Here is a 25,157-nt window from a genome sequence, read left to right as displayed (position 1 = left end):
TCCTGGAACACTTTGGCTAATTTTTTCTTGACTTTGACACCTTGCATCTAATCTCTATATCTCAGTAACATATAATCATTGCTTTAATTGGCATGAGTACATTAGTGAGTAACAGATCAGTCCCGCGTTACCATGTTTCTCAACATTATACTCTTACCATCATGCTTTATGCAATCCTTAATTTCTTACTGCCAACTTGCCAGCATTTAATGGCTTTTGACATTCTTCCAGAAGAACTGTTTGTGAGCGTTGCCTGAATTTTGCGGTGTTATATCCCATACATAACTTTTCAGTTTTTCTGCCAAAATACTTGACTGCTTGACAATTTTTATCTTGCTTGTGGCACTGCCATTTTTTAAAATCTTGTTTTTGGCACTGCCATATTCATGATAGTTTTATGAACTGATCAGACTGTTTAGACATTATCTTCCAATGGGGCCAGTTTCCAAAAGTCTTGCTCTCAGTGTAAGTCTGCCCTGATTCTGAAAGACTTTCTCTCAGAGTAAGTGGCTTATTTTGGTGTAAGGCGCATCTGTAAACAAACTTACACCAGGGGCCATAGGTTCATAGGTGTTTACTAGGCTAATGACCACAAGGGCCTTTTTATGCCTAGCCATGCATCCCAAATCTCTGACAAGTTCTGATGCCCTTGATAAGTGTAACCATGGGCCTGGGAGATGAACCAATTACAGGTTACCTGTGTGCATTAGAGGCATAGTTGCCAAACCAGGGATGAATTTCTGGTTTCCCATCCAATTGTCCAAATTGCACTTGAATTGGGTTAGGGAGGAAATCTGCTTCACATGGATGGGGAAGCCTGTTCCACTGACGGGGTGGTCTCTGGGATACATATCTATCTTGCAAGCAGGTCCTATTTATATCACGGGCAAGGTTTAAGTCTTTGGAATGGGTAATTCTGCTACTGTTTGTTTTGTGGATATGCAGGAGATCCATCAGAGAGGGGTCTGACAATACCCTGTATGCCAGGTATAGATTTCCCCTCAAAAGCCTGTAGGAGACAGAATACAGGGATAGAGCCTTGAGGTGGTCTGTGTAGGACATATTACTTACACCCTGTATTCTTTTAGTCAGGAACCTCTGTGGACATTCCAGTTGTTGGATATGCCTGGTTAGGTACATACCAAAGGGTGCATTGTACTCAGTGATAGGTCTGATGAATGCCGAATACAGTGGAACAATGACTTCCTTGGACTTAGATGCCATACCTTGTTTATAAGTTGTGTAACATAGAATGATTTCCTCACCACTGTAGATGTGATGATCAAAGTCTAGATTTCTACCTATATGTGTCCCTAAGTCCCTGACTACTGGGTCAACTCTAAGGGGTGTGTTGTCAATATGATAGTTACCAGGGATGGAAGACTTCCCAAAAGATACTATTATGCATTTCTTGGCATTTAGTTTTATTTCATGGCTCTGACACCAGTTATTTGTCTGTGTCAGTCCCTCCTGGAAAACATTTGTCAGTGTGAGATTCAATGACAGCTCCTAATTTGCAATCTGCAAATTTTGTCAGCCAGAGACCACTTGACATTAGCCTTGACTTCTGAGAAGTAAATGCCAAAAGGAAGCGGTCCAAGGACTGATCCCTGAGGGACTCCACTTGTGACTACCCTCTTTTTAGAGGTGGACTTCCCAATTCTAACTTCCTGGGTCCTGTCTGTGAGCCAGCTGGCTATCCACCAAGTGACATACAGGTTTGTACCAGATTCCAAAACACCCACTCTCAGCCTGCTCTCAGTATAAATGGTCATTATGTCCTGATTACTGACGTCAATTGTTTCTCTAAATAATACTGATGACAGCTATTTGCTCAGCACACAATACTATCTTCTAGTTTCCTAATTTTAATTCCGCCCTTTTTATTAATTTATGTGTTGACCATCAAGTCATATTTTATTAGCAGGTCTTTTACAATTTGTATCTTATTGATTGCTACTGATTGTACTGGAATTTTATCTTTGTTCAGGTCTGCTTAACTTTAGGCATCATACCATTTTTATGTTCACTGGTATGTGCTTTGTTTAAATTTAACTGTAATAACCAGCTTGTTTAGCATGCAGTGATAAAGCCCTGACTATGGCCCAGGCAACCCAAGTTTGATTAGTGGCTTAGGCATATGCTGGACCTGGCATGGGGAAGATGGGTACCTCTGTCCCTGAGGGGGTACATATGGGGCCGTCCAATACCACAGTCCTACAGAGGATCCCAGGGCAGGTATATAGTGAAAAAGCCATAAACATGGTGGCCTTTATTCTATGTTCATGGGAGTGTTGATAACATAGGTCATTTGCCTTCTCCTATGATGAGATGGAGATAAGGGTCACAGTAAATATACCCTCATCTATGGGATGTCAGTGAGGGCACAAACTGATGCTGAGGCTGCCTGCATGACAGCCTTCCATATCCAGCTGTCATCCTCACTGGCAAATACCCAGGATGATGGACTGAAACAGCTTAGATAACACGGGTAAGCTGGATGATGGGTAAACACAGTGGGAACACAATGTGGAGGCATCAGGAAGCAGAGATCCAAACAGGGAAATGATGGACCCATTTCAAGGCTTGTTAAATGCCAAGATAGACTGTTCTAATCTTGTACATAACATCAGTAGCATAGCAAGGGGCAAAGGGGGCAGCCATTCTTGGCATAAAGTAGGTGGGGCGTTTCAGCATTTTTTTCTGTACTGAAATACTGGTACAAAAAGGCACTTCAGTTTTTTTTTTTTTGTATTGCTGCTCACTTGAAGAACAGGGTGGGAGGGCCAATCATACCAAACAGCTTTCTACAGTAAAAGTTTGTCTGTTTTTTAATCTTCACTTGAATAGTGAGGTGCTATAATGGGGACCAGCACTGGCTGTTGGATGAGTCAGCTATGGCTCTGCATAATATTTCTGAATATAATGTAAGTCTGCTAAATAAAACATTCAACTTTCTATCTACATGGATTTGCCTGAGTATAATGTCGTTATTAATGTTAACTCATTTTGTAGGAAGCTGATCAGTAAATTATTTTTTCAGCAAAATGATGGGCACCCACAGCAATCTAATTTGTTTAGATTCAGTAAAAAATGCTCTTTTCAACCCCATGTGACCAGAACAATAGCCTCCACTGAAGTGCTACAACAATTTAGGCTGTTTTGAAAGGAAAGATCTAACTAGACTTAAAACTAATATGGATACTGTAAATACTTCAGCACACAAGGGGGGATTGTTATAATGAATACTATTGATTATCCTAAGCAAGCTTTAGACCCGTTAAATAATCAGTGATATTAGTGTTCACTATCACTAGAACCTAACGGATTACAAGCAGGTAATTTATGTTGTTTTGCTTCAGGTTGAAAAGGAGGATACAACTGACATAAAGAGTAGGAAACCGTTAACATTATTGGATCCGAGACCTCAATTATTTTATTAATTAACCGAGATTCATAAACATGCAACAAAGCCACCAGGTAGAGCTATTGAATTAGATGGAGGTTCTCTTACTGAGTTGCTCTCTGACTTTTAGGGGTAACAGCAAGATTAAATGTTGCAACTTCTATGAGACTTACAACTTGACAAACAGAGGTGTTTTTGTATACTGAATGTTAGATTATTGTATATAAGCATTTTGCATTGTATTATTGTTTGCAAAAATGTAATTTATGTAATACACAGTTTAATGTTTTTTTTTAATATTTTACTGAACATGTTAATAAAAATGTTTTTTTTGACAACTAACATCACCTTCAGGTAGAAGGTACAAAATGGGAGCATCATTTGCACCATGTCTGCCCAGGTTATTATGGAATACATATTGGGAAACAACATATTTATGATCTTCCTCACAATATATTCTTGTATGCCATGGACATGTGGAGATTTTGTATAAGACTGATGGATGATCTGAACGTAAGATCTAAAAATCTGAGTGAATTTGTACAATATTTAAATGAAAGTATATGAGGCAGTTTACTGCATCAACAAATTATTCCATTTTTAGATATTATGGTTTCTGAAACTGAAGAAAGGACTATTAAAACTATCCTTTAAGATGCCATTAACTAGGAACTCACACAAAGCATTCTGTCTAAAATATCCCTAGTGTCTGTGGGTTAAAACAATCTGTTCAGATTAATCCGATTATAAACAATTTTTTAAGGAAATAATCCATAGATTTATCCACAATGGCTAAGGCAGAAAATATTGTTACTGTTAAAAGACATGCTGACCTTGGGGTCTATTACAATATAAAAATCTATCAAAGAACAGTAATAATGTTGAGTTTGCATTCTTTACCACTTTTAGGAGTAATATCCAACAGATAAAGGATATTATGGAAAGGCATTGGAATATCTTATTGATGGATAATGATTTCTCAAGAATGTTACCTGACAACTTGTAAATTTATTTACAGATAGAACAAGACCATGGGACGACATCTAGGCTGATGTAAAGCAAACTATCAACATAAAGACATTTAGACAAGTAGTACAGGAGTTAAATTAACAGGCAGGCTTTGTGTGGAACAGAAACTGTTCCTGCTGCCAATATATTTTTAAAAAGTACTCAGTTAACATCAATAAACGCCACTAGAATTGTTTGCTGTACATCAACCAGTGGCCTGTTGTAGTGAATGGATTATTTGCTTGGTAATATGCTCAAGTGCTGCCTTTTACATTGGCATGACTTCCATAATGCTGTTTTTGTGCATTGCTGAACATTCGTGTGATATCAACTGTAAAAAGCAGAATAATGCTTTATACAGACATACTTACATCAGAAAGGGGACAAATTAATGCTTATGGACATTGATAAAATTCAACAATATGGACCAAATAAACTAGGCTGGCAGGGGATGTTATCAGATAAGTAATGGAGATGGATTGTTTGACTAGTGTGTGGGGGGCAGGTCTTTTTACCCCAAGCTTAAATGAATACTTTCACTTATTTGTTATCATGTTAAGTCATTATGCTTAATAATTCCTTTAACACCTTTACTGAATTATCACTTAAGGCATATGCAAACATATATTTAAATAAATGAAAACAAACCATATGACATGTTCCCAGAAACAAACATTATACATCACATAATTTTTTTTTGTATTAGTATCGTCAATCCAATATTACATAAATGTCTCAATTCCTGCCTTCCTTTAAATCACACTCCTCTTACAAAACTTTATTCTACTTGTATTTTCCAGACAATTTCCATTTTTATTATATAATTTGCTCCTGCCCTGTTCTAAAGATTCCACTTCCAGTTCTTTAATTTCTGTTACAATATACAATACTGCAAATACAAATACAGTTAGTTTAGACTTTGATTTCCATTTTCTAGTAATTGCATTTTTGGCAGCTACCAGAATTAGACTTAATAAGGCCTTACTACGTCTAGACAATTTAGATCCAGCATCCCAGCAAAATAAAATAATTTCGTAAGTTTTACCAATTTGCTTACTCAATGTTTTTGGCAGTGTACTCTGTAAGTTTGGCAACTCATTACTCTCCCAAAATATATGTTCCCTGTTACTTCTTTCTTCTCCATTATGCCTCCAAAATTTGGCATCTACCTGAAAAAAAATTCTTTAGAGTCTGCTTGGGATATAAAAATACCTATGCAAACACTTCCAAGCAAAAATCTAACATCTTCTAGACTTTGTTGCATATTTCAGAGCTATAAATATGTCCCCTCATTTTTTCCTTGTGAATTGCTTTTCCAGTCTCTCTTCCCAATCTTTTCTAACTCGATTGATTCCTGTAGATATTGTGTATTTTTTATTCCCTAGTAATTATCTCTTTTTAACAGCAGCTTATGTTCTAGATTCAGCTGACAATTCTACCAGAGCAAGTCTTTCACTTAGGATTCCTCATCCTTTTATCTTTGTCTATACTCTGATATCAATCCCTGATAGGGAGGGCAGTCTCTAGTCTGCAGTCCAAATGTCTTCCTTCCTTCTTGTCACTCCATTATCTTTCCCTCTCCAATTATTTGCTCCCAATACTTTGATTCCTTTGCCAGTTTTCTCCAGTAAATTCTGACCTTCTCTTGCCTATTCTCTGCACTACTAACTGCGGTCATCCCTATCAGCAAAATCTCCTTTCTCCATTCTCATGTTGGATTAGTTCTAAGAATACTTTCTACTACTTCCTTTCTCCATTCTCATGTTGGATTAGTTCTAAGAATACTTTCTACTACTTTATGAATATAGTATTCTGTTTTGCTGTTATTCTTAACAATCTGAATCCAACCCCCACTCTCTTATTTCTTGGATTCCCACAATGCTTCATTATCATTATTTTCCACTTTGAATTATAGCTTTCTGCTTCTGTTATGTACATAAGCCTTAACTGTGTAGCTATAAAATTTCCCTTCACATCCGGTAACCCTAAACCACCTTGTTCTATTGGAAGGATCAACTTATCTTACTTGACCCATGCTCTCCTCCCCTCTCAGATAAATTCCTTCAACCCGTTCTTAAGTATTGTCCAAAATGTCTTTTCTAGTTGATAAAAATCTGCCTGACCAAAAGGGATGAAAAGCATTTTCACTGCTTGTATCTTGCTATCCATAAAAACCTCCCAGTTTCTTTGTTTTTATATTATCGTTTGCTTAGTTTCTTCCCATATATCCTTAGCTGTCATAACAGAATCCTTTTTAACCCACCCTCCTAAATACTTCTTTTTATTAAATCCCCATAAATATGGGCATTGCTGAACATATTCATGTGTGGGCCACAGTTTACAACTAAAGCCTTTGTTTTATCTTCATTAATTTTATATTCCAAAAAGACTTGGAACTGTCTCAAAATGTTCCACAGCATTGATATGTCCTTTTCTGGTTTTATTAGGTACAAAATAATACCGTCTACAAATAAAGCCAACTTTTCTTGATTACCATACCAACTGTATCCTTCAGTTTCTGAGGTCCTTATTTCCTTTGCCAATAGTTCTAAGTATAAAGCAAATAAAAGGGAAAGAGGACACCCTTGCCTGGTTCCTCTGTTCAGACGCACATTGTCAGAGAGGAACCTTCCTTCTTTAAGTTTTGTCTTCAATCCCTCATATATCCTCCTAATTATTGTATCAGGGAATGCAAATGCTTCCATTGTCCTGCTCATAAAATCCCAGTTTATTCTGTCAAATGCTTTCCCTGCATCAAGACCCACCAACCAATAATGGCATTTTCTTGCATTCATCTTCCCTCTGGATCATCATTGTTCTATTCATGGTGTCAAATGTTTGCCTCCCTTCTACAAAACCACACTGATCCATATATATATATCAATTTTGGCAACACCTTTGCCATTCTTTTAGCTATCATAGATATAAACACTTTACAATCATGGTTTAAAAATTGAAATGGGTCTGTATGAAGCTGGGTCTTATGGACTTTGCTGTCTTTAGGTATTACAGCCACCACAGCTGTCTTCTAGGATTTTGGTGCTTCCATTCCTTTTAAAATACTGTTAAACAAAATTTTAGAAAACTTCCAGATCTTTATCACTTTCTTCCCTTATAGCTTCCAAACTTTGAGAGGAATAACATCTATTCCTGGAGACTTTCCTGCAGATTGATTATACATCACCACTGTTATCTCATCTTCTACTATCTTAACTGTTACTGTTATTTGTTGAGCCTCATCTACCTTTAACATTCGCATATTTAAGTCTTCCATAAATATTCCCATGTGTTCTCTTTCTTGATTTCCACATTTCTCTGCATCATGCAAATTTTCATAACATTTCCAAAATATCTGTAATACCTTTACAGGATCTCTGGTTATTTTTATTATTAAAGATTCCCTAATTGTGGCAACAACCCTTTCTGCTAAGTCGTGCTAAAATATTTTGCGCTATGGAATTATCGAAAAACAGTTACTTAACTTCAGTCTTTCTGACCTCATGCATATTATCCTGATACTCCCTTATTTACTCTTTAGCATTCTTCAGTTGTGCCTCTTCTTGTTCTGTGAGATTCCCTCTATTCTGCAATACTTTAACCTCTAAATAATTCCTGTCACTTCTTAACCGTATCTATTCTTCTTTTAATGCTACCCCATTTTTAAATTCCAATTTTTATTTAGTCCCACTAACCAGTTATAACTTTTGGAAAAAAAGTATCTTCCCTAATAACTCTTGAATAATTTCCAGTACGCATTACTTAAATTCCTCTCTTTTTAACATGTAGGTGGGGAAGGGCCAGTGTCTCATTTTTACTTCATTACCCTGCAGTTTTATCTTAGTTGTTATTGGAGCATGATCTGAAATAGTTACTGGAGGAGTGTCAAAGATTTCAATTAAATGCACATACTCCTGTGAAATATAATTTGCCTAATCTAGCTAAGTTACTGTACTTTGGGGAATAATTTGTAAATTCTCTCAAGAGTTCCTCCTCTTAAATTCACATCTTCCACACCAAATATTTTCATAAATTTCTTCAGAAGCCCAGCCTTTTTGTTATATTTCCCTTTTAAGTCTCCATATACATCCTTATTGTTGCATATTAAGTTCTAGTACCCTCCTGTAATATTCCTTGCTGAAAGTTAATTACTTCTCCTAACATTTTCTTAAGCTCCATAGCAGCAGTTTTAGGTGGACTGGAATGTAACTTCTTGGCAGCATAATCCTTCTCACTTGCCAGTAGCCCCTTACTAACACAAATCTACTATTATCTTTTTTCTCCTCTATTGCTATTGGAGCTCATCTTGCAATTAGTATACGTACCCCCTGTTGCATTTGTACCTAATATTCTGATGAATATCCATCCTGAAATCCTTTCTTTGTCAAATCTGCATGCTCACTTCTTTCCAAATGTGTCTCTCCTGTAGCATTCCTATTTGCACACTGCATTTTCTAATAAATTCAATACACAACCTTCTTGTCTTTACCCATGGGACCATACATAGATTCATAGGTGTGAACTAGGCTAATGACCACAAGGGCCTTTTTAAGCCTAGCCATGCATCCCAAATCTCTGAAAAGTTCTAGTACCCTAGATAAGTGTAAGCAGGGACTTGGAAGATAAAACATTTACAACCAGGGTCCTGGGAGATGAACCACTTATAGGCTGCTTGTGTCCATTAGAGACTTGGATACCAAACCATGGTGATTTCCTGTTCTCCATCCAACTGTCCAAGTTACACTCGAAGTGGGTAAGGGAACAACTCTGCTTCACATTGATAGGAAGATGCATACTTATCTCTCCAGCAGGTCCTATTTATATCACGGACAAGGTTTAAGTCTTTAGAATGGGAATTTCTGTTGCTGTTTGTTTTGCAGATATGCAGGAGGTCCATCAGGGTGGGTTCTGACAATGCCTTGTATGCCAGGCATAGATCTCCCCTCATCTGGCTGTATGAGACAGAATAGAGGGACAGAGCCTTAAGGTGGTCTGCATAGTACATGCTACTTTTTTTTAGTGAGGAACCTCTGTGAACATTCCAATTGTTGGATGCTAGGAAGTTCAGACAATTGAGTGGGGATGGGCTTAATGGTTGTGGGGATCAAAAGAACCATGGAGAATTTCCAAATTCAGTTATACATTCGTACATCATAGCATCCTTTTTTTCCTTCATGGGTTTACACTGGCCTCCTACCCTGCTCTGAACAGAATTCCCTTTTCCAGTTAATTATTATGTTTTATTGGAGTCATAATACCTCTGAACTTCCTCAGAATGACTAATAATAATAATAATAATAATTATTATTTTAGTTACCTCCTTTGAAAGAGCATTTCTCACCCCCCCCATACATACTTATAATACACATAACTATTTCTGAAAGTTTACTTTTATTTACTTATTTGCTAAACTATGTAATTTGGCTAATGCTTCTAGATCACTTCTAGCCATATATTAGGCCAAAATGCATCAGTAAAGGTTGTACGCAGAGAAATGCGATCATAGCCACTAAGCAGTGTGTTACAGCATATGGGAAGAAATCAGAATGGCTTAAGGAAGCCCACATGGATGTAGAGGTAAAGGGAACACACAAAACCCAATTTGTTCAACATTTATGCAACAACCTCCAAACCTCTCTACCAACTCTCTCCAAAACTCAGCCCCAACCATATTTATAGGTGAATACTAAACTTATTGCCATTAAGGGCCTGGCTAATAACTCAAATTCAGAATCAAACCCTGTACCTTGTGCCTGTGAAGTGAAGTCCTTAACCATTATGAGAGTCCTCTTCTTCTTATGTGTCTACCCGCCTGCCACCATTATCGTATCCTAAAAACACCCGTTCATTAGAAGCACTCAAAAATAGACTAGTAAAACCCAAAAAGTGCTCCTGGACAAAACACCACCATAAGCTCCACACAAATGCACTGGTTTAAAACATCTTTATTTACCAATAAAACTAAAGTTAAGTGCTTTCATCTCTTTTGAATCGCTCTGGGACTTGTTCTGAAGAAGTCCCAGAGTGATTCAAATTGGATGAAAGCACTTAACCTAAGTTTTATTGGTGAATAAAGACATTTTAAACCAGTGCATTCATGTGGAGCTTATGGTGGTGTTTTGTCCAGGAGCACTTTTTGGGTTTTACCACTATGGTATCCTTGCAATACCTTTATAAGCCAAACTGTTTGTTACTGTTTTCCAGTTCTAGCCAAGTGGAATTGTTTTCTATCCACCTCTGTCTCTCTCTACTCAACATAAACACCTTATGTTTCACTTTTCTTGGATTATTTTACTCCTAGATGTATCTGCAGCAAGCATTTCAATGGTATACTGTTGAAATGGAACAAAGTTGCCTCTCATCACTGTATCTGTTCATTTGTTTTGCTTGTGCTGACTATTCCACAGTTATTTTTATAATTATATTCTTTATGAAACAGCTGCATACCCCTAGTCAGCAAGAGAAGCAAAAATTAAAACACAGCACCACTGTCAGTCTTCATATTAAACACAGTCTTATTATCTGCTGAAACAGTAAGTTGAGTTACATAAAGAACCATATAGGGAAACCAACCTCAGTTATGGACTGAAAACCCTGCTGAGCACTCAGCAACAGCAACTAACTACTATGGGAGAATAAGCAGCTAACACTGAGTCATACAAGTGTCACAGCACTGCAGTATTAATAATACTGTAATAGTCAGTAGTGCAGTGAATGGCAGGAAATGTAGTCCTCTGCACTGACGATTTCCATAGCTACCACAGAAGCAAGACTGCAGGTAGGAAAATGTCTTATGTTTTGCTGTACAGACTCACAATAAAGTCTTGTGGTCCAAAAAGCCACAATGATTCTTTCATCCTCCAGGGTGGTGACCCCCTTACCTCTCAACCTCTTTGAGCAAGAAATCTGGACAAAGCTATAAATAAAAATGGGACAAAGGCCCAAAAATATGGACAATTTTTAAAAATTGCTCTTACAAACTTAGAAAGTTGCTACAATAACAGATTTTGTATTAACATGAATTTTCTGAAGGGTATGAAGTCTGAAACTCAAATGTCTGTAATTATTTTCTAACGTCAGTCTTTAATGATTTGCCACTAATGTGCTAGAAAACTACAGTTTTATGAAAAATGGACCAAAAATAAAAGGCAAAAATCTGGACATTCTGTGAAAATCTGTACAGTTGAGAGGTATGGGGCCCCCTGTGAGAGTGGGGCCCTATTAGGCCAAATAGTTCCAATTGGCCTAATGCTGGCTCTGGGCAGATGTTATAATCAAACTTTTGTGGCTGCTTCTGAGCAGAGTGTTATAAGTGGGCACTAGGGTTACTTCACCTGGGATGAAACAGCAGCTTTAGTTTCATCCATTCATTCAATATGTTGTATTCAGATCAGAGCATTAAATGACCCAGGTTAGCAGTGGAATTACTGTCTACTTCACATAGGTCATGGACATATGAACAGAGTATGGGCTTCTCCTCATCTGTTATCTACCTTATTTCAGAAGGACTTCATGCAAAAGTTTACAGATTTTCTTGTAGACTCTGTTATGCCAATAGAACCGCTGTGATTAATGACTTAAAACGTTTAAGTTGGCAAGGCATTGGTGCATCTAATGGAATACGTGTTTTGCCTTATTAAAGGATACTGCTTTTATCTGTGTTCATTTATTTATTTGTCATTGTTGGTATATGATCAATGACGACTCCCGAATACACAAAATATAAGAAAGGATGTGCTTGCATACAGTAAATACACAATATAAATGAATGAAACTCTTGGGTATGAATGACAGTTATTCTCAAAACTTGGCATTGCATATAAAATTAAAGGCTGATAATCTTTTGTATTCATGGACTATAATATGCCTCCCTGTGAACCCAGGCAACCATTTAATGAGTATCCAGGCAGCACTATGTATAGAAGCAACTAGGTTTTCTTCACATAGTATGCACAAGGGCTTATCATAGGACCACATTGCTTTGCAAAGGATGGTCTGCAGCTGTCTCTCGTCGGCTTCTGAACATCCATCCCCTTAGAGCCTATTTTAGGCAATGCCAAACTGACAAACCTACTGACATAGCAAATAAAACCCAAAGAAACCTGAAGGTGTTATTGCTCAATGCTTGCAGCCTAAACAAGAAACTCCATACTCTCTAAGATGTCCTCACTCTAGAGAATGTAGACATCTGTGTCATTACTGAGACATGGTTTAAATCTGCAGAAAGTACTGCAGCAGTACAAGTCTTCAGTGCCTTCCACACATAAAGACCATCAGCTTCACAGAGAGGGACAAAAGTAGGAGGAGTCTCAATCTATTTTAGCAATAATCATAACTTTACATTGGTTACACAGGACAATGCCTTGGAATTTATTCAAGTGCAAATCACCACAGACAAAGTCCCCTACCATATCGAGTGAGCTACAGGTCATGCTCTTATGTCCCTAGAATCCCATAGCTTATACTTAGACCTACTGGAGACACTCACCACTAAACCAAATACCCTATTAATGGCAGACGTTAAATACCCCTGTACAGACCGGGAAATATACACTGCCTCATACTCGCAGGCACAGCAATTCCTGGAGTTTATTAACACAAATACTGTTGAACAGACAGTACACACACCCACAAGAGGTTCAAACATACTGGACCTGGTACTCACCAATATGGGAGAGTACTGCATGCCTCCACTTCCCCAGTGTCATGTGTCATGTTTACAAAGACCCTGTACAACCATACAAATATCTGTATAGAGGCTGCTGTACCTATCAGAAGGAAGCCCACAACAAATAAAAACCAACCACACTGGTGGAATCCTAACCTTAATAGGGTATATAATTAAAAGAAAAAAGTAATGGCTAAAATCACGGACAGAAACTGCCATAATGATATGAGGTCAAGATAGTCTCACAGGCTAAAGGCAACAACAAGGAATTCTACAGCTATGTCCAATACCTCAAAGGCAACACACATCAGTGTGCCACACTGGTAGTTAATTGTGCTACTTTCACTAAGCACACTGACACATCAAATTTGTTGGCTAACAAATTCAGTCAAACTTCACCCCCATGCCTCCTTCCATGAAATACCTACCACAGCCTCAATGGGTTGCAGCAATATTCTGGGATACCTCCAACATAGCTGGAAATATGACCTACCAGGAGTACTTGAGTCAATTTTCAGCTATAGCAAGAACAATAAAAATACGGAGGACACAGGATAGGCTCCAGGTTATAAAACTTGGTGCAAGCACTTTACTTTTTCACTCTTGCTTTCAGTAAAAAAAAACAAACTGAAACCAGTCATACTTTTAAACATCGCTGAATGTATCACATGACAACAATTCATCACATGACTATATACATTCCATTACTATAAAACATTAAAGCTGTATAGTAACCACAAAATAACTAAATGTTCAAAGAAAATCCTAAAATGTATATTTTTATATACTTTGTGCAATATAAACACACATTATTAAAATACATATTCTTAAAAACAGCTACTTTACCTATGTAGAGGTCTGGCCTTTAACTTTGGTCTCAGTGGTATTTGCTCACTGAGACCATGTCCCATGTCAGCTCTGAATAAAACTATCCATCTCCAGTAGTTCTTTTTTATTGTTATGTCTCCCCCTTCAGACTCCAGTTGTGCATATATATCCCCCTTCAGACTCACAAACTCCTAGCAATGGCCATAAATTTAAATTTATCTTGACTATTAGTATTCATAACATGTCTGGCCCAGGCGTTACTTCTCTTTGTTTGCCTATGTGATAAATGTCATTCATTGCTTATATCTATATACCCACAATATGAACATTTGCCACAAGGCTTAGTTCCCATTCCACCCATAGATGTTTTCTTTTCTCTGGATACACATAAAAGTCTTTTCAAAGACAATGTCTAAACAAAAATTTAGGTTCATTCTGTACCCATTTTATGACTGCCTTATCAATTTATTCATCAATGCAACTACTATTTTTTTAAGGTTTACATCTGTTGTTTCATATGAGAGAATAAACTTTTTGAAGGTTCAAGTAAATATTGAAAAAGGGAGCAGATATACATGCTTGTACAGGAAGGAATGTCATGTTAACCATCTTTTATGCACCCTATACTACTTTTGAACATAAGGGATGCAGATTTACATCAACAATTGAATTACTGGCAGAGTTAGGGGAGAGAGAGATAGAGAGATACAGACACAGAAGAAGTAGTTAACAAACATACTACTAAGGCTAGACCTTATTATTCAGATATATGGTCTGAGGAAAGAGAGACCAGTGATGATATGCCTAAGTTAAAAGTGCCATTAAGCTTTTCTAGTGATGTTGGGTCTTATATGAACATTATACGTAAACATTGGGGGATACTGACCACTGATAAGGCAGTCATAAACTGGATAGATAATGAACATGAATTATTGTTTATTTATTTTATTTAACATTTGTTGACCGTGAAAGTCCGACTAGGTCCACAGATCCTGTTTTTAGCAGAGGCCCGGGGAGAAATGCTCCAGAAGCATGTCTTTTTAGAATAGAACCTCTTGTTGTAAGGTGACAGCGTTAACCGCTGCACCACTGCACTGCCGCCGTTTAGAAATCAAAAGTCTTTGAAATGATGTTTATGTGTATCCAGAGAAAAGAAAACACCTATGGGTGGAATGGGAACTAAGCCTTGTGGCAAATGTTCATATTGTGGGTATATAGATATAAGCAATGAATGTTTGCATCCAGATCAGGACCGGCTATATAAATTTAACATGCAAGCTACATGTGATACACAGCACATAGTGTATCTTGCCCACTGTGTAATATGCAAGAAATTTTATATTGGGAAAACAAGCCGCACACTTAAGGAGAGGATTAGAGAACACATTTATCACATAGGCAAACAAAGCAGAAGTAACGCCCTGGCCAGACATGTTATGAATACTAATAGTCAAGATAAATTTAAATTTATGGCCATTGCTAGGAGTTTTGTGAGTCTGAAGGGGGGAGACATATGCAATAAAACAGAGGAACTGGAAGCTAGATGGATAGTTTTATTCAGAGCTGACATGGGACATGGTCTCAATGAACAAATACCACCAAGACCAAAGTTAAAGGCCAGACCTCTACGTAGGTAAAGTAGCTGTTTTTAAGAATATGTATTTTAATAATGTGTGTTTATATTGCACAAAGTATATGCAAAATATACATTTTAGGATTTTCTTTGAACATTTAGTTATTTTGTGGTTACTATACAGCTTTAATATTTTATAGTAACGGAATGTATATAGTCATGTGATGAACTGTTGTCATGTGAGGCATTCAGTGATGTTTAAAAGTATGACTGGTTTCAGCTTGTTTTTATGCACCTGAAGAAGCAGATGTGAAAGTGCTTGTGCCTGATTAAAGTTTTATAACCTGGAGCCTATCCTGTGTCCTCCTGCTGTTTTTGAATTTTCAACTATAGCCTCAAAGTAGGCACTGTACTATGAGAATGGAGGACTACAACAGTTATCCCACTTCACAAGGGTGGACCATCAACCGACCACAGAAATTACAAACCTATTAGTCTGACTAGTCTACTATGCAAAGCTATAGAATGCATTATCATGGAAATGATCAACAAAGTTGTAGGTACCTTTCAGACACTGGACCCAGCCCATTCTGGCTTTGTCAAGAGAAGATAATGCTTACTAAATCTGGTGGACTTTATTGAGAAGGTCACCAAGGCAATGGATGAAGGGAAAATGGTGTACACCGCCTACCTGGATGTAGCTAAGGCATTTGATACAATACTCCACTCAGGTATACTTGACAAACTCACTGAACTTGACATAAACCCCTACATAACTTGGTGGATTGCCAGCTGGATCACAGACATGACCCAGGAAGTCAGGATTGGTGAGACCACCTCCACTACGAGACTGGTCACCAGCAAGGTCCCTCAGGTTTCCATGATGGGGTCGCTCCTATTTGGCCTCTACTTCTCAGAGATAAAGGCTAATGTCAAGGGTCTTTGGCTGACCAAGTTCACAGATCACCACAAATAGGGAGCTATCATAGATTCCCCCATGACACAACAGACAAATGACTGCTGCTAAAGTCAAAACCTAAAACTCAGTGCCAAGAAATGCGTTATAGTACATTTTGGGAAAACTGCTGCTTAAGCTGATTACTCCATTGATAAGACACCACTAAGAATTGACCCAGTAGCCAGGGATCTGGGAACACATGTAGACAGTAATCTGACCTTTGACTTTATATAGGCAAAGCCAGTCTCCACTAATTTTACTTTATCATTTACAGATTATCTATGAATGATCAGGCAGGAAAACAGTTTTAACTTTTATGTCATATTTACAGTATGCCTTTATAGTATGACACGTTTATCTGCTCTTCTATGCAGTTTCTTTTTTGCTAATGGGTAACGTACAAACATGGAAGACAGCATCCATCACTCACCTCCTGATCGGTGAAGATGTCAATAAAATCTGTAAATGAGAAGGATCCTGCCTGAAGAATTAGCTCCCCTGTATTTTCTAGGCACTGCCCGGTTAAGACAAGAAGTTTGTGTCTAGCAGCATCTGTGATCATCAGTCGGACCTGAAACAACAAAAAACAAAATATCTGTTTAAGAAATGTACTAGTAGTAAACTTTGTTCATACTACAGATTGATGTTTTCTCCTATGGATATGCATTGATCACTGATAATTGATTAAGCAAAATGTGCAATTTTCCTTCAACATTACCGAATCATTAAAAACAATACAATATTTTGTAAGCACTGTTAATACTCCAGGTATCAAATGATCACTAAGTTGTACACAAATGTTATAATATTGAAATATAAATTAAATAAAATTAACGACTATTCCAAAATGGGAAAAAAATAAAAATAAAAAACTTAAAGAATGTTGATGGTAATTTTGGAAAAGGCTAAACATCTCCAAATCTAAAGACAGCAGAAGACTGTTTCACTGTTATCTAATTAGCTTATCACTAACCAAATCAAAAACTGGGTGGCTGCTGAAAACCACTTTTTGAGTCACTGAGTTTTCTAATTTAACCCAGGGCCTTCTACTTTTGATTACTTTTTTCAATATCCTATGAGGTTAAGGGCCCCTTTCTATGCCTATTCATAATGTCAGGTTCAACAGTAATGTGGGTTTCATGTAAAAAAAATAATAGCTCATAGTATGAGCAGAAAAGTGATCCATTCCCAAATGACCTCAAATACTCAAGTTTTGATCATTACCTATTATAACAAGAAGGCAAACAAAGGAAAACAATGCAGCATTTCAGTGTGTGGCTGCGATAATTTGTGAGCCAGATTTACAGTAAAGCAGGTTTCAATTCTTCCCAGTTCAACTCATTACAGTTAAGCTTAAAGGAAGGTCTGCGTCTCTGTGACTGTGAGATCTCTATCAAAACAGATGTTTTTATTTATTTTATTTTACATTTGTTGACTGGGCTAGTCTAACTGGATATATATCCATTTTCAGTAGAGGCCCGGGGAGATAAGCTCCAAAAGAAAACAATAAAAGTAACAAAACCATGTATAAAAATTAAGGTAAACAATGCACAAAGACAGGTACATTAATGAGAAATAATCAAAGAGGTCAGAAGACTATAACATAGTGGAGTATAATCAGGTATAGGTAGTATAATGCACATACAGTTTCAATACATAATATATAAGTGAGAAGGCATCTAATTATGAACGATTCAGTAGTACAAAAGTATTCACATTGAAGAGATTAAGAAGATGTAAGTAATAGTATGTGGAAGGAGAAGGTTTGCTGTTACTAAGACAGGATGTTGTTTACTGAGTAGAGGAGTGTAGGCTGAGCCTAGTAAGAAGAGCTAGTTGATCAATCAAGTTTTACAAAAACAAAAAGAAATGAGGTGGTTTGAAGGTACCAATGGTCACTAATCAAGTAAGAAACCTTCAGATCACCATATGTTGTGACATGAAGGCTTACAACAAAGTAAAGAAATGTAACAAAATGTGATCGGGTGCATATGGAGGGGCAGAACCAATAGGAAGAAAAGGTGAAGGCGCAGAATCGATAGCACAGGACCCTCATTTAATTATCTTACCTAACTAATTATTCCAGAAACAAAGCAGACAGGGATAGTGAAGGGAAATAATGCTGATACAGTCAGACATTGGTGGGTTATAGATGAGTTACCAAAAGGCCAATTGGTGCATGGTACAGGCTGTTAGGTAATATAAAAATATAAGAAAATCTGGGCTGTTCTGTGACATCTCTGCACAACTAAAGATGTCAGAAGAAATTGAATATATGACAATGTGGTAAGGTATACATGCACACACGTGTGTGTAAGTGTGAGTTTGTGTGTCTTTGTGTGCACATAACTGCCACAACTGCTTTTCCGTGATCTATGTACATCTTTATGTAGCAATAAACTACATTTTCATGACAGCTGGCTCCACTGGAATGGACAAAACCCTGACTATGACATAGGCATAGGTCAAGGTCAATGGCTCAGATGGATGTAGAATAAGAGGAGTGATGCACCCTGCCCAGTTCCCCTTTATCTTTGGGAGGGATGGTGTGGGGTGCATGTCCAGGGTGCTTGATCCTGTGATACAATCCAGAGTAGAGACAGAGACTACATGGAAGCATTCAATTTAAAGAATGTAGGGTAGTCTTGAAAGGTCACAGCATTCGCATAAGGCAGTGACATGCCCTCACGGATGTCCACTGCACAGTAAAAGTTGGAGTGGCTTACTGGGGATGTGCAAAGGGGGTAGGGACTAAAGCAGAAAAGTCTCTGCCCCATGATAGGGACTAAAACAGAAAAAAACTCTACCATCAATGATGATGGCTCCTTTTTCCGATGTTATCATAATTTAGTGAAAGGAATCAAAATACACCCTTGAGCAAAGAGCGCTTCCACCTCTGTACCATGAAGAAGGCTTATAATGTATACTGTCCTCTGATATGTTTATTAAACTCACCTTTTCTTGCTGCCACATATCTATAGACAGGGCTCAAGGCAAGCATTACTTAACCTACTGGGTGGGGGGCTACAGCCCCCTGTAGTATAGTATAGTCAAATTCTTACATTTACTAAAGAAAACAAGTATTATCTTGCTGTGTCCCTTATGTATCTCTTTCTCTTTAAAAGTGACTTATGACTTTACATAAACAGATGTAACCAAACACAGTTTTTACAGCTATGGAAACGATGCTAGTGGTACATCTATCACAAATTTGAACAAACAAAAAAAAATATTTCAAATATATTTTGCATAGGTGTTTGTACCAGTAGCAAATTATACCTGCACAAACAATTACTTATATAACATTCTGTCATCCATATTCAGTGCCTCATTGTTCTTAGCACAGAAAACTGCTACAGAGGTCAATGGCTGCAAATGCTATTTTAGTTTAAGTACTTCATTTACATATATATATTCTGATTGCCTGTATGACTGCAAAATTTGCAACTGTTAAGGAATGGAATGAGTTGCTCTCTTTCTCTCTGACACACACACACACACACACACACACACACACACACACACACACACACACACACACACACACACACACACACACACACACACACACACACACACACACACACACACACACACACACACACACACACACACACACGCACACACACACACACACACACACACACACACACACACACACACACACACAGCATGTAGTAAAGAGATGAGATAATTTCAACAAACAAGAAATGATGAGCATGGAAAGTCTGAATCTAGACAGGAAGACCTGCAGATTATATTAATAAATGGCACTAGAAGAGGCTTACTGATGTGCAAAATAAGTGGAAATGAAGCCATCAGATTATAAGAAATCACACACATACATGCACACAAACGCGCGCGCATGCACACACAACACACACACCTTAACCACTTAGAGCAAGATTTCTGGACAAAGCCAAAATTCATGGAAGGACAAAGACCCAAAACCAGGGAGATGTTTTAAATAGTTCTCTTAAACACTTACAAAGTTGATAGAATAACATGATATGTATAAGAATTCATTTCCTGAATGACATGAAGTCCAAAACTCTAGTGTCTGCTATTATTAGTGACTTCATTCCTCAGTGATTTGCTAGAAAACCTCAGTTTTAAGAGGAACATATCAAACAAGATGAGGCAAATATCTGGATATTCTGAAAAAAATACAGACAATTGAGAGGTATGTGCACACACACACACACACACACACACACACACACACACACACACACACACACACACACACACACACACACACACACAAACATATAGTAAAGAGATGAGATAATTTCGACAAACAAGAAATGATGAGCATGGAAAGTCTGAATCTAGACAGGAAGACCTGCAGATTATATTAATAAATGGCACTAGAAGAGGCTTACTGACATGCAATATAAGTGGAAATTAAGCCATCAGATTATAAGAAATCAATAAGACGTATTCACATTCTACCACTATCAATATATCATATCAACCCACTGGCTGAGTGCCTCTAGCCATTACTGTGAACTCAGATGTGTGGAAAATATATCCCTGGATACCTCACTGCAATACTTATAATTGCAGTTACAGAATTCTGAATGTTTTATTTGATTGAAAGAAAAAAGTACAGTTTTGTACCTACCATAAATGTAGATGTTCGAGTGCTAATACAGCTGCAGTCATAACAGATGGGTTCTCCTGCCGTCAAGCGGGTCCTCGGTCGGCCGAATTCCAAAGTCTAGGTCCAGCGTCGATTGTCGTCGCTTCTTCCCTGACATCGGTGCGACGGGTATAAAAGAACCAGCCAACGCCATTTTCTTCAGTTTTTCTTGCCCCAGATGTCAGGTGCCCCCAGAAGGAAGGCAATACATAAATTTATGTAATAAAGCAATGCAATATAATCAAAATACAGTAGTTGCAAGCAAATACACCATAAATGAATACCCCAATCAGGTTGTATGAGGAGGTGTTAGCCAATAGGCCTGTCCCAAGAGGGGAAGGAGGGAGGGAAACCTGGACTGCAGCTGTATTAGCACTCGAACATCTACATTTATGGTAGGTACAAAACTGTACTATGTTCATCGTGCATACAGCTGCAGTCATAACAGATGGGTAGAATCCCAAAGCTAAGAAAGGGGTAGTAGGCACTAGGTGGAACTAGGAGGAGCCAGGATGCCCTGTAAGACTGCAGTGGCAAAGCCTGCTCTAGTTTTGGAGTATAATGGTAGGTGGTAGTGCTTGGAGAAGGTATGCAGAGAACTCCAAGTGGCTGCTTCCAAAATATCTTTGGTAGGAACTCCTCTGAGGAAAGCTGCAGAGGTAGCTGTGGCCCTTGTGGAGTGAGATCTGATGCCTGCAGGTACAGTTTTACCATGAAAAGAGTAACAAAAGCGTATGCAGTGGGCTATCCATTTTGAGATTGTCTGTTTGGAAATTGGCTTCCCTTGAGCTCCTATAGCATAGGACACAAAGAGCTGTTCTGATTTTCTGAAAGGCTTTGTTCTGTCCAAATAATAACGCAGCTGTCTGTGGATGTCCAAGGAATGTAGTAGTCTCTCCCCTTTGTTTTGAGGATTAGGGTAAAAGGTAGGTAAGTGGATAGCCTGATTCAAAGCTACCCTGGATACCACCTTTGGCATAAAGGATGGGTTGGTTCGTAAGGAAACTCTGTCCTGATGGAAGATGATGAAAGGCTGCACAGCCATGAGGGCTTGTAGTTCCGATACCCTGCGAGCTGAGGTGATAGCCAGAAGGAAAGCTGTTTTCCAGGACAAATATTGCAAATCTGTTGAGGCAGCTGGCTCAAAAGGAGGCAAGGTCAGCTTTTCTAGAATGAAATTGAGGTCCCAAGCAGGTATTGGTTGTTTCCTTGGGGGTTTATATTCTTAGCCCTCTGAGGAACTGTCTTAAGAGGGGGTGAGAGAATAAAGGTGGATCAGTGTTGTATTCTGCAGAAATGGCTGAGGCATGGATTTTGATGGAGGAGAATGAAAGTCCACTGCTTAGCAGCTCAGCTAGATACTGTAATATTTGAGGTAAATTCAGTTTTCCAGGATTCTGGCCCTTTTTCTCATTCCAGGCACAAAACCGTTTCCATTTTGCGAAGTAAGCTTTACTAGTAGACGGCCTTCTGGCCTCCAAAATGACATCCTGCACCTCCTTGGAGAGAAGGGTCTGTTGTGATGTTAAGGAATCTTCCATGCTGCCAGATTGAGTGTTTTCAGCTGACTGTGAAGAGTTTTGAAGCTGTGCTGAGTCAGAAGAAGAGGCATTAGAGGTAGGGTCCATGGTGGGGAATGTGTCAGGCTCCTCAGGAGTGGGTACCAGTGCTGTCTTGGCCAGTCTGGAGCAATGAGAATCATCTTTGGTCTGTCTGCTCTGGTTTTTAATAGAACTTTGGGCAGCAGAGGAAGAGGTGGAAAGGCATAAACTGTCATTGTTGTCCAACTGAAAGAGAGAGCGTCCACTCTCCAGGCCTGTGGATGAAAAGTCCTTGAGCAGAATTTTGTCAATTGGTGATTTTTGTGGGAGGCAAAGAGATCTATGTCTGGCCTTCCCCATGCTTGAATTATCTCTGTAAAAACTTGAGGATGCAACTTCCATTCGTGTGGATCTGTCATATTTCTGCTTAGGTTGTCTGCCAGCGTGTTTTCCTTGCCTGGCAAGTACTGTGCTTGAAGTTCGATTTGTAATTCCAGAGCCATGTTCCAAAGTGACATGGCCAGCCTGCATAGGGGGTATGAATGGGTTCCTCCCTGTTTGTTTATGTACCACATTACTGTGGTGTTGTCTGTCCTTATCAATAGTTGACCTGGATGCAGAAGGTCTTTGAAAGCTATAATAGCATTTATTACTGCTAGCATTTCCTTTTGATTGATGTGAAGGTGCTTTTCTTTTTGGGACCATTTGCCCTGAATGCACCGATCTGTCATGTGCGCCCCCCAGGCGTAGTCCGAGGTGTCTGTTGTGATGACTTGATTTGCTTGAGGCTTGCAGAATAGGAGACCTGTGTTTGTTTGGCATGCTTGAGCCCACCACAGAAATTCTTTTTGAATACATGGAATTAGTGGTATTATTGTTTCCAAACTGTGGCTGTGTTGAGACCATAGGTTTTTCAGGTACCATTGAAGTTTCCTCATATGCAGCTTTGCACATGGGATTAGTAGGATGCAAGATGCCATGAATCCCAGAGCCTGCAGGATTTTCCTTGCAGTCAGCCTGGTGAAATTTGCTAGTTTTCTGAAGTATTGAGTTAGTTGCCCCTGTTTCTCTGGTGTGAGGTAGGCTATCTGGGTGTTTGTGTCCAAGTTGGCACCCAGGAAAATTATTTTCTGAGAGGGTATTAGCCTTGATTTCTTTTTGTTGACTGTGTATCCCAGAGAATTCAACAACATTATTACATAAGCCAGATGTTTCAGAAGTATGTGCTTGCTGTCCGCTTGGATCAGGCAGTCATCCAAATATGGGTATATTTGTATCCCTTGAAGTCTGCAGTAGGCAATTACTGATGCCAGGCATTTCGTGAATACTCTGGGTGCAGTAGATAAGCCAAAGGGCAATGCAGAGAATTGATAATGGGTTGAACCTGCAAGAAATCTGAGGTATCTTCTGCAATTTTGTCTGATTGGGACATGCAGGTATGCCTCCTTGAGGTCCAAGGTCACCAGCCAAGACTCCTTGCCCAGCGTGGGAAGAAGCTTCTGTAATGTGAGCATCTTGAATTTTGGCACGAGTAAAAATGTGTTTAGGATGGAAAGGTCCAAAATAGGTCTCCAATCTTTTCCCTTCCTTGGTACCAGGAATAGTCTGGAATAAAAACCTTGACCTTGTTCTTGAGTAGGTACCTCTTGAATAGCTTTCATGTCCATGAGATCTGAAATTTGTCTTTGTGCCTCTGCCCTTTGATTGTGTGGCAGGTTTGGCATGCCTCTCATTTTTGGAAGGGTGTGAAAATGGAATCTGTAGCCTCTGTTTATAATGTCCAGGATCCATTTGTCTTTTGTGACAATATGCCAATTTTTTGAAAATAATGCCAGTTTTCCACCTAAGGGTGCTGCCATTTGAGCCTTGCTTGGCATGCAAAGGGGAAAGTCATTGGGCTTGCTTTCTGAATGGCTGTGAACTATCCTCACCACCTCTTTGTGTAGGAGCTTGCCATTGTCTGCCTCTAAACGATCCTGGAGATTGCCCTCTGCCCCTCGGGTGCCTGTATCTACCTCTTTGGGGTCTGTCCGTGGCTGGAAAGGACCAATTTTTGGAAGGCCAATTTCTACTGAAACGTGGAGGTTGTACCTGTAGAAAATATTTCACTGTTTGCATTGATTTAGCCTTTTCCTCCATTTTCTTTAATACCTCCTCAGCTTTAACACCAAATAATACATCCTTTTGTAGAGGGGCATCTAGTAATTTAGCTTTGACATGATCTGGTAAGGTTTGCTCTTTGAGCCAGCATGTCTACATATGACTGATCCTGTAACAGCAGCTCTACATGAGGCCTCTAGAGCATCAAAACCACATTGCAAGGTATGTTTACCCACTTGTTCTGCACAATGCATCAAATCCTGCAACTCCTTCAAGTCTGGTTGTTCAGGTTGTGACATTTTGCTACTCAACTGTGATAACAGAAACTGTTGGTACTTTAACATATGGAACTTGCAGTTTAATGCCCTCATGGTTAAGGTGGCCGAGGTGTATACCTTTTTCCCCACCTTTCTAAAGATCTGGAATCTCTCTT

At 38.6% G+C, this 25,157-nt stretch overlaps 1 protein-coding gene across 1 annotated transcript in view; it reads right to left on the bottom strand.

Annotated features, from left to right (window-relative positions):
* MAP1B (microtubule associated protein 1B) overlaps positions 1–25,157 on the bottom strand; it is a 689,412-nt gene that overhangs the window by 95,628 nt on the left and 568,627 nt on the right. The window contains exon 4 of the mRNA XM_044063932.1: positions 16,869–17,009. Coding sequence (XP_043919867.1) covers positions 16,869–17,009 — 141 coding nt within the window. The remainder of the gene's footprint in view (positions 1–16,868; positions 17,010–25,157) is intronic.

Source organism: Protopterus annectens, chromosome 2.part2, assembly GCF_019279795.1.
Source record: "Protopterus annectens isolate FY-2018-M chromosome 2.part2, PAN1.0, whole genome shotgun sequence".
Lineage (NCBI taxonomy): Eukaryota > Metazoa > Chordata > Ceratodontiformes > Protopteridae > Protopterus > Protopterus annectens.
The sequence above is the reverse complement of the archived record's forward strand: the minus strand, read 5'-3'. Positions and strand labels throughout refer to the sequence as shown.